This window comes from Elaeis guineensis, chromosome 13, assembly GCF_000442705.2.
Source record: "Elaeis guineensis isolate ETL-2024a chromosome 13, EG11, whole genome shotgun sequence".
Taxonomy (NCBI): Eukaryota; Viridiplantae; Streptophyta; class Magnoliopsida; order Arecales; family Arecaceae; genus Elaeis; species Elaeis guineensis.
The window spans coordinates 40,462,752-40,473,729 of record NC_026005.2 but is presented as its reverse complement, the minus strand read 5'-3'; the positions used below and the strand labels follow the sequence as shown (position 1 = coordinate 40,473,729).

General features: G+C 40.6%; 1 protein-coding gene across 2 annotated transcripts; it reads right to left on the bottom strand.

Annotated features, from left to right (window-relative positions):
• Positions 1-2,073: 2,073 nt before the first annotated feature.
• LOC105036067 (heat shock 70 kDa protein 8) lies at positions 2,074-9,733 on the bottom strand. Of its 2 annotated transcripts, XM_029262118.2 has the most exons (3): positions 9,513-9,733; positions 8,942-9,019; positions 2,074-3,989 (listed from the first exon to the last, which is right to left on the bottom strand). In XM_029262118.2, exon 3 carries the CDS (start codon positions 3,986-3,988, stop codon positions 2,261-2,263), a length of 1,728 nt encoding a protein of 575 aa, XP_029117951.1. In that variant the 5' UTR covers position 3,989; positions 8,942-9,019; positions 9,513-9,733; the 3' UTR covers positions 2,074-2,260. The 2 variants fall into 2 exon arrangements, with proteins under 2 accessions (XP_029117951.1, XP_010910113.1); XM_010911811.4 differs by lacking the exon at positions 8,942-9,019 and having other exon boundaries at positions 9,513-9,732.
• Between the last annotated feature and the right edge of the window lie 1,245 nt (positions 9,734-10,978).

Sequence of the window (10,978 nt, the reverse complement as noted above, 5' to 3'; positions counted from 1 at the left end):
TCCCATAGAATTCGTGGATTGAATCAATACAACCATTTAAATCATATGGGACTAAATTATACTTACCTAAATCTAGAATATTTTTGGAGTGAGCAAGCCTAAATCCCACATGAAAAAAAAAACTTACTAATTTTAATTTTACAAAATTCTTTGTGCACCAGATAATGCAGAACCGCGCACACCGCTCGCAGTGATTGGTTCTCACATGAGGCTGACGAAAATATATTTTTTTTTTACACGTGAGATCCCAATCCCATGCGTGAACCCATCACCGTGGATGATGCACACATTTCTGCACCACCTGCGGCACACAAAGAAGTCCTCTTTATTTTTTTTCCTGTGGCATTTGGATTGGCCCACTCCATTGGTACTCTAAATTCTCATAAATATAGATTAAATCCAGCTGACTTAGTTGTTTTGGCTCAACCCATGAACTCTATAAAATTTTAGGCTCAAGCACCTAAATAGACCCTGTAAGTTGAAAACCCTATAAGAACCGAACCGATCAGCATATTTAGCTCAAATTTTCTAAAAGTCAGCTTAAATCTCAGTTTTTAGGCTGCAGGAAGAAAATAGAATTATGAAAACTTTTTTGTACTTTTCACTAGATTGGGATTAGGAGATATTTAGTTACTATAATCATGCTTAAATGGACGTTCCAATCGACAAATACTGTAGGATTTTCATTCCAACCCTATGCAAATCTAAATTTAAAGAATAGCTCCAATTTATTGATCAAATAAAACACAACAAAAGGAACCACAAACCATCGTCCACTTGGCTACCAGAAACTGGCAGGTGTGCGAGCCCAGGAAAGTCGGTGTGGACAAAAGGTAATATACCGTACCTACGTGGAACATTGCAGGCTACAGTTAGATTTCTTTTTTTTTTTCCCTCTTCTTTTGCATGCTTTGATGCCTTTCGCTCAACCTTAGGAGGTAGTACTAGGAATAAGAAACATGATGTAGAACCAAGATATCTGATGTCTCGAGCGAGAAAAAATTCCTTCAGTCAGTTTCTTCATTGTCCTCGCAATATAACAATTCTGATTGGACCAAACGCATGGCTAGGATTCCAGGAAATGAAAAATGCTTTCCCAAGTCTTGCTCTTGGTGCTGCTTAGAAGTTGAAAATTTGCCTCTATTGCATCATTACTGTTATAACAAATAAAAAGATAGCGTTTAATTATCTTAATATAGCTTCAATGTTTTACTGGGATTCTTGTACATAAAATTCCTTGGTGCTTCTTTTCTACCTAGTGGAATTGGAGTAAATAATGCAGCAATTTTGTTTTTTTGGCATGCAATTACTATTAATTTAACATAAAACACTTAAACGAAGGAGGTAGATGAGAAAGACAAAGCTACACTTCTTATCAGTACGAATGAAAGGAATTTCCTAAGAAACAGTGTTACATACAGATTTATCTACCAATCACCTGCTTGTAATGCACCTTCTGCATTCTTTTCTTGGATACACCTTTACCATGAGCTTTGAGAGGGTAAATTCCATAGTTCAAATGACAAACAACCTTCATAAAAACTCTACCAGCGGTAGCAACCTCAATCGAAAACTAAACGATAGAATACGTTAAACTTTTGATGTATCCCATATTGGAAAGAAACAACATACCTGGCAGGCCAACATATGTTCCATTTCCCTGAATATTTTTCTCATGGGTGATCTTTGGCATATCGTTCATCATGGTATTATTATGATAGCCTTCTCTTTGATCATGTGATGAATTCTCGCTGGACAATTAGACCATCTAATTTTCCTAAATGATTCAACAATCTGCTACAATATTCTCTAATTATCATTTAATGCCCGTAGCATAACATGCAGTACAATCATTGTGGCACTTCCTTGATAATGTGGAACACAGAATTATAGCCGCCAAAAGTTTGTTTCTGTGTGTAAAATAAATATACATCTAATTTAAAATGCACATTGGGGGCCAAAAAAAAAAAAAAAAACCGCAGGACAGGAAAAATCTTACCGAGCCAAATACAGAAAAAATATGAAAATTGCTGCAGGAAAAGGAAACTCCAATGATAGGTAAACAATATTCAGTACGGTGAACCATCAGATGGAATAAGCTGTAATATATACTAGATTGAACAGAGATTCTATTAGCCGCAGAGACTATTACACAACAAGAACAGGTCTTAAAGTCTCATCATAAAGCACCTCTGAGGTGAACACACATTTCTGTAAGGAAGCAAGTAAAAAATGGAGACAATAATTCACCATCTATTACTCACTGCTGCAACTTCTTTGGAATGGTGGCTAGGTCCAGGGAAGAACCATACATCTTAGCAAGCGCCTGTGCACACCAGCCATGACCATCTCCCAGTGTTGGCATTCTCACTTCAATGAAAGGTGAAACAGCATTCTGGGTGCCTGGAAGAACAACACCAGCCAACACTCTAAGCACATCCGAAGCATCGATATCCATGCAAACACTAATCTCAGCAGTCCCTTTTGGTGCTGGGGGAATCCCAGTGATCTTGAAGTAACCTAAGAGGTGGTTCTCTTCCACCTTCTTTCCTTCCCCCTCATAAACAACAATTAAGGCCTCCATCTGGTTGTCATGTGCTGTCGTAAACAGCATGTCCTTTCTTGCAGGAATCGCCGTGTTCCGGTTTATGATTGCTGCAAAGCCATCACCATCAGCACGGATGCCCAGGCTCAAAGGGGTTGCCTGTATAGTTAGTAAATCCAAGCTCCCTGAGGGATCACTAATTCCTGAAGCAACAGCTCCTTCTAGCGCAGCACCACAGACTGCAGCCTCTAGTAGGTCTATACCCTCATATAAATTCTCTCTTTTGCACAACCCCAGCACCAGACTTCTGATCTTCAGAATGTTGGAACACCCTCCTACCAGTATGACATCATTTATGTCTTCTGCAGTGAATTTGGCATCAACCAGGCACTGCATTATAAGCTTCTCACATTTCTCAAATAGCTTGCTATTCACTTCCTCAAACTCTGAACGGTTCAAGGTTTTGCATACTTTATTTCCATCACCCAAATCCACATTAATAATCACACTGGGCTGGGAGGAGAGTTTGTGAATTGCATCTTGGGTTGCAATGCGCAGTAATCCCATTGATTTGATTTTGTCCATACTGTGATCAGCACAGAAAGTGTCAAAGTTTGGCAGAAGGTGACACAAGACATTCTGAAGGATATCCTCTCCACCCATAGTACAACCCAACAGTGCTTTGATCTGAGAGACTCCACCAGCTGTCGCAGTTATAGCAACATCACAATATCCTGCCCCCATATTGAATATAAGAGCAACTTTTTCAATGCCGCTTCCCATATTCTCATGTAAAGATAGCTGCTGCTGTTGTGCATACAGTAGTGCTACTGAAGTAGGTTCTGGCATAAGCCTGAGGACATGTAACCCTGCCATTGCACAGGCACGCTCAATCCTGGTTTTCTGGAAGCGACTGAAAGAGACCGGTATAGTTAGAATGGCAGTTCTGATTCGACGCTTCAGTTGAACTTCTGCCATGGCTTTCAATTCCACCAAAAAAATTGCAAGGACTTCTTCCGGTGTAGTGGATCTCCATACATTATTTACTAGAGCTGCAATAAATGGTCTGACACCAATATCCAAAGTCTGAACCAGGAAAGGAAGAGTTTTGCTGGCATGAACCACTGGGTCTGTATCCACTCTTCCAACCAAGCGTTTCATATTAAAAACTGCACTTCCTGAGAATATTTCCTGCTCACCATGAGCAAGTTCTTCACTTACTCCTCCTGAAGGACTATCATCCTTGAACATGACATAAGAGCGCATCAGCTTTTGGTTTCTGGGATTCCTAAGCAGTTCCACTTGTGTACCATTCCATATCGCAACACTACACTTTGAAGTTCCAATATCAATACCAATTGCAAGATCAGGAAAAGCAGATTGCACTTTGTCATCACCAGTGTTCTCACTATCTGATGCAACTGTGTAGAATTGTTCAGCCATCCTGAACAATGAAATAACATGCATCAGATATCAAGCCAAGAACTACTGTTCCAACAATACAAAAAGATGAAAGAACACCTTGCATAAATACAACCTTAGTGTAACCTAATTTAATGAGATAACATGCATCAGATATCAAGACAAGAACTACTGTTCCAACAATACAAAAAGATGAAAGAACACCTTGCATAAATACAACCTCAGTGTAACCTAATCTTCTTTTAAGCTGAGAAAAGCATTTTAGATCAATTGCTTTAGTAAGCCAAACAGCAATCACATAAGCAAACATAGGCAGGTTAACCCATCTACTATTGCGTTTACTCAATGTTATGTCAAATCTAGCAGCCAAAGATATGACATTTCAGAATTTTTGAAAACTGCAAGTATTAGTCACCTAGTCAACTTGAAATTTTCATAATGTTGATAAATTCTCAAGCTTCAACAATTTTTTAAGCATCTGCGATTTTTAAATTTCCAAAACCACACCAATTCCCTGAACTGCCTCTGAGAGTTTTCACTGAATAACTCTGCATGCACCATTTATCTTTACACTTATTGAACACCAACACAGTTAATTTGTCACTACATTTTAAGATATATTGATGAAACCACAAAATAAAACATATACGTCTGAATCCATGCTAAATGATTCTTTTTGACCATATCTTTCCAAGTTAATTGATATCCAAATTGTGTTACTTGTTTGCTTGTAACGTTGCACCAACTTATGCTTACTCTTTTACTCCTCCATATATTATTATAACAGCATGCATACCCACCAAGGCGCAGGATCAGATTTTAAAAATAATAAAGGCTTTCAAGTTATTAATAGGTTTGCAGGTGAAAAAAACATATGCTATCCATTGACATATGTTTGAGAAAAACTTTCAAGCCAAAATAGAATCATGGATTTCTTGTATTGTCCAACCAAAAATTTGATTAAACTTAACATATGCAAATATCAAAGGAATCAACGTCCATCATTTTGATTAGCTTCAAAGGGATAGGGAAATGTTAAATTTACAGGCTTGCTACAAGTTTTCTGCTAAGTTGTCAGTGAACTACCGGATAACAAAAACAGGAAAGTTTAGAATTACAAGGATCACTTATAAATTTATGGTTATAGAGTCCTAATGGGTCTTTTAAGGACTTGGGAAGAGTTCATTCAAGAAGGGAAACAACACCCACAAGAAAGAAAAGTAATAATCTTGACTCTCACGAGCCATCACATAAGTTTCCCATGAGAATGTCAGAGCGAAAATAATAGCATAATCACCTTATACAAAGGGAAAGATTCCCAATGAAGTACAAGGGTAGAAGGATTTATTAACAAACACAAAATGCACCTTACTAAAGGAAATCTGTTGCAAATAACGACCCTTCACCAAACAGTAACAAAATAAAGCTCAATCACTTAATGTGATATTCTAGTCCTTTAGAGAATAAAGCCCTTACTCTCAGCATTCTACCAAATAAAAAAATATTCGTTGCAATGGTGATACCACGTCAAACTTGTCACAACCCAATGAAAGCGCCTGCATTTCATTGAATGCCACCGTGTATTTCACCGATTCCCATGAATGATGCCCCACACTAGCCACCAATTCCCGGCTTTTGATTGGGTTGTGACAACTTTGACGTGGTATCACCATTGCAACAAATATCTTCTCCTACCAAATGTGGAGTCTTAGGAAACCCCACATATAAACACACTCAGATTATATTAGAATTCCATTGCTGGCTCTGGGGCTCTTAGACAGCAAGCATACTGGATCTCATAATCTAACAAAGACTAGAGGATATGCATAACTCAATTATATCATGATGGGAATTGTTGAGCCAGAAATAAATAAAAATTATAATAGAAATTAACTACCTAAAGAAACTGTTTCTGTGTGAGCTTATACGAAAATTATTGAACAAAAACACATTGTTCCCTCTATAGAAGCAAGTAATGATGATCATTGTCCAACAGAAAACACATCAACATAAAATGTTGAAGACATATGATCAATTTCCTTATATCAGACCTGGGATATTGTTGCAAACTTTCAACAATTATGGCTCTGGAAGTTATAGCAATTTTTCCTGCCTCTGCTCACAACCATGTTTTGTGATGTTGGTGTATTGCTCATAAATTAGATTTCATGATGGTTGATGCTTAGATTTCATGACGGTTGATGCAACTTTGTTTAATTGTTTCATTTTTTTAAAAACAAAACCAAGATGTTTCCTCTATACGGTTGGCATTTTCCCACTTAAAACCTCAATAAGGTCACTGCCTATTAACTAATTTCCTAGTCTATGTACCTCCTAGTAAGGTAACATATAGTCTAAACACCTTACATGGTATCTCCATTTAGAAAGTTGCCTTTGCTTTAGCCATTAGAAGTTTAGCTCCATTTTAACATAACTGAAGGGAACAAATATAAAATTTTGTGGGACATGCCATCATATGATTCAGATATTTGTTGTGGCTTATCCAGCATAGTATGCACCGACGGATCAGATAACATGTCATAGAGAATGATGAATGGTCAAATGTATCATTCTTTACTTAATTTATAATATTTTACCTTACTAGGGCCTTATTTGAAAAAAAAGACGCTTTCTTAGGAGAACAAAAATCTATGAATATTTATTGGTACGATGCACAAAATCATGAAATCATCAAAATCTATTATTATCTGAGAAATGATTCAGAATCAAGATACCATGACCCCAGATGTGCTACCAAGCACCTTTTACTCATATCAACTAGATATATAAAGATATACTACAGATTTTGCTGGTTAGATATGATAATAAGTAAAAGATCAAGTGTCCTAAATTTAAGTGGATAGAGATGGAGATTATAAAGACAAACTATAAGCATTCTGGTACGAATAAATGAGAAAGAAACAATTTTACAAATTCATCTTTAACAAAAATGATTTCTCTAGAAAATTATTGTTATTACTTTAGAACTTCCTTAATCCAATCTACAACAATAACAAACTATGTACAGGGATACTTAGTTTTTATTTTTTCTAAAAAATGAAGATGCTATAAATATCTTCTCAATTAAAAATCATCAGTTCTAGCTGACAAAAAATTTAATGTTTGCAAAAGAAAAAAAAAAAATAACAAAAGCAACTAGAATACCTTAAGTTTATTAATTCATCCATTCTGATGATACCAAAACTGCACTTATTACTTCACCCATTTTGATGATACCAAAACTGCCCCAAAAGTTCCAGCATATTTAATACTTTTTTCCTCAACCATAGCTTGCAGGCCAATCAAGTCACAAAAGTCTTCTAGAATCAACTTGCATGGTACCGAGTTGGAACAAGTGACAACGTTCAAAACAAAAGATGATGTACAAAAACACATATGTCTCGGTCTCTATATAAGAAGAGCTAAAATCCTCATCGAACAAAAGAAGATTCACAGATTACTTTTCCTTGACAGGCAACACATTGAAGAAAATGGGTTTGTTTAACCCAGCACACCAAACCATGCAGATTAGTCAAGGGCTTGCCCTATGTTTTGGCACATCGAAATCTAATCAAGATTTTTTCCCCCACAAAGTTTAATAATGCCAACATTAGTTTCTTCTGTAGTTGCTGGCTTTGATCTCAGCCCTAGACATTTCAATGTTTAACTCCATTAGTTTCTTAGTACCTGCAAACTTGTAAAAAGCATGTATTACCAAGGATCACTGAACCGTCCTGAACCGGACGGTTCCAGGCGTTCCAAGCCATCCCGATGACAACCCGAGATGATTCGGCCGAGCAAAACAGCACACCGGAGGAGGGAGAGGGGAAGAGAGAGAGGAAGGAAGAGAGAGAGGGGATGCCGCCGCCAAAAGCCAGCGGTGGCCCACTGGGGCCATTGGAGGGCCACGAAGGCCTCCACAGCTCGTCGCCATCCGATAGGACATTTCATTGAGCGAGAAAGAGAGAGGGGGAGCGATCGTACTAGAGGGAGGCGCAGCCGCTGGAGAAGTTGCCAGAGGGTGCCGGATGGCTGCCACGACAGAAAACGAGCGAATGCAGCCGCGGCCACAGAACAGGAGCAACTGTCCCCTGTTCACTCGTCTGCTTTTTTAAAAAATAAAGATGAATAGTGAAGCCAGCAATGAGTTTACCATCTTAAGTGAAGCCAGCAGACCCATTGCCAGCTTCACTATTTGAAATTTTTTTTAAAAAAACCTAAAAAAGAATGAAGCCGGCAATGAGAATGCCAGCTTCACTGTAATCAGAATTTTTGAAAAAAAACTGTGAAACAGGAGTAATCGCCCCTAATTCACGCTCGTGGCATTAGAGGCCACGATTACGCCGTCCAGTGGCCGGCTGATAGCTTCCCCTCCCTTTTCTTTCCCCACTCCCCCCCTTCTCTTTCTTTTTTTTCCCCCTCCTGATTCACTTCTCGGTGATAGTTCGTGCCGGTCTAGTCTAGTATGAATCCGTACCACTGACCGGCCGGCATGGGCTCCAATACCAAGTTCGCCAACCTTGCGGGAACTATGTCACAGGTGAAATGCCTCAACTAGTACGATCTTATCTTCTTGTTAAACAAAAAGATTAAGTAATAGTCCATCTTCACAAACAAAGAAAACCAGTCAGCCCATATAGTTAATCTAAGACCATAATAAGAATTGGAAATATCCCAGGAAAAGATCCATATTAGACAATTCTGATAAAGGCCAGACGCCTAGCCTTTTCCAAAATTAACATTTAACCAATCCAGCTGTAGGATCACAGCCACTAATACCGGTCGACCATTAAGCTCAGAAAAGGGGATTGAGAACCCAACCAGCAAATGTTTCACAACTAAATGCATAAAAACAAAATGACGAAAATTACAAGGCAGATAGGCTCTCAAGTTGCATATTAGTCTATCGACATTAATAATAATCATAAAATACAATGACGTGATCCCTCATTAACATACCCAGAGTTCACTTACTTAGCATCCAAAGATTAGCCCTAACAACGTGAAGCGTACAGTCCACCCACCAAGTTGATTATCAACCAGTACCATCGCCTATGCTACACAGGGAGCGAGGTCACAGACCCTCAAAAAAATAAAACTACAAGTAAATGAATAATACAAAAAACCTCAAGCCGCACAAAATACAGATGAATTTTGGCAACAAAACAAACACAAACGCATCCACGAGCAAATCCAGCATGATCTTGAACGTCGGCATAAGCAATAATATATATCAAGAATACTTTAAGAAGACAACAGGTTGATTATCAACCAGTGCCATCGCCTATGCTACACAGGGAGCGAGGTCACAGACCCTCAAAAAAATAAAACTACAAGTAAATGAATAATACAAAAAAACTCAAGCCGCACAAAATACATATGAATTTTGGCAACAAAACAAACACAAACGCATCCACGAGCAAATCCAGCATGATCTTGAACGTCGGCATAAGCAATAATATATATCAAGAATACTTTAAGAAGACAACAAGAGATAATATAACCAGAAAAGGAAGAAGAGGAGAAGGTCGTCGAGGCCTCTTACTTGATTGGAACTTTGGAGAAGCGAAGTGGGAACTGAGGGAAGAAGTGAGAAGAAGCTTCAGGTCAGGCTTGCGACACTCTTTGACGACGAAAGGGGAGAAGGGAAAAAAGGGATTGGGTGAGGTGGAGAGGAGCTTCTAGAGGAGGCGAGAGGGTCCTCGTGGGATGGGAAGCGGCAGTATTGGGTTCCAGAAGCGTCCGGAAAAGGAAAGGTCGATGGTGTGGATAAATGCTTCAATCCGAGCTAAGCAGAGATAAATATGTACAGAGTTTTATATGCGGAGTGAAGGATCTGCTGTCTCGATTGGATTGTTTCGTGTTAATCACCGTGCCTTTGCTCACGAACGTGCGGTGTGACTGTTTTTTGGGATGGCTCATCACGTATCCTTGCTGCTCGCTTTGGTGCTGACGATCTTAACACGTGTGGAGAAATTATTAGATCCAATGGATCAGTCCGAACCCTGATGCGGACCACAGGGATCTTGAATTGTTTAAATACAAAGAGCTAACGTGGCGAGTGACCATTGGATTGGTCCACTGGATCCATCCATCTGACAATCAGACATGTGGATGATAGACCCAGCCAACTCCTGACTGTGGATTGGTTGTGTTGAGTATAAAATACCCTCAGCCGAAGTTCCCGACGGGATTAACCCTCGCGAGTCTCTTCCAACTCCAACCGCAAGCAAACTCCGTCCGGACTCCTACGAGAGCCGGGCTCCGTTCATAACTCCAACTGCTGGTAAGCGCCGTCCGGACTCCTACGGGAGCTGAGCTCCGTCCCCAACCTCAACCGCAAGGAAGACTCCGCCCGGACTCCTACGAGAACCGAGCTCCGTCACCAACTTAAACTGCAAGGAAGACTCCGCCCGGACTCCTACGGGAGCCGGGCTCCGTCCACAACTCCAACTGCTGGTAAGCGCCGCCCGGACTCCTACGGGAACCGAGCTCCGTCACCAACTTCAACCGCAAGGAAGACTCCGCCCGGACTCCTATGGGAGCCGGACTCCGTCCCCAACTTCAACCGCAAGGAAGACTCCGCCCGGACTCCTACGGGAGCCGGGCTCCGTCCACAAATCCAACTGCTGGTAAGCTACGAGAGCCGGGCTCCGTCCACAACTCCAACTGCTGGTAAGCGCCGCTCGGACTCCTACGGGAGCCGGGCTCCGTCCCCAACTTCAACTGCTGGTAAGCTCCGTCCGGACTCCTACGGGAGCCGGACTTCGCCTCTGACTTTAATTGCAGGTAAATTTTGACCGGACTCCTACGGGAGCCTGATCTCGCCAGCTACAGGGAGACTTCGTCCGAACTCCTACGGGAGCCGGACTCCGCCCACAACTCCGACCGCAAGCAGACTCCGCCCGGACTCCTACGGGAGCCGGACTCCGCCCACAACTCCGACCGCAAGCAGACTCCGCCCGGACTCCAACGGCAGCCAGGCTCCGTCCACGACTCCAACTGCTGGTA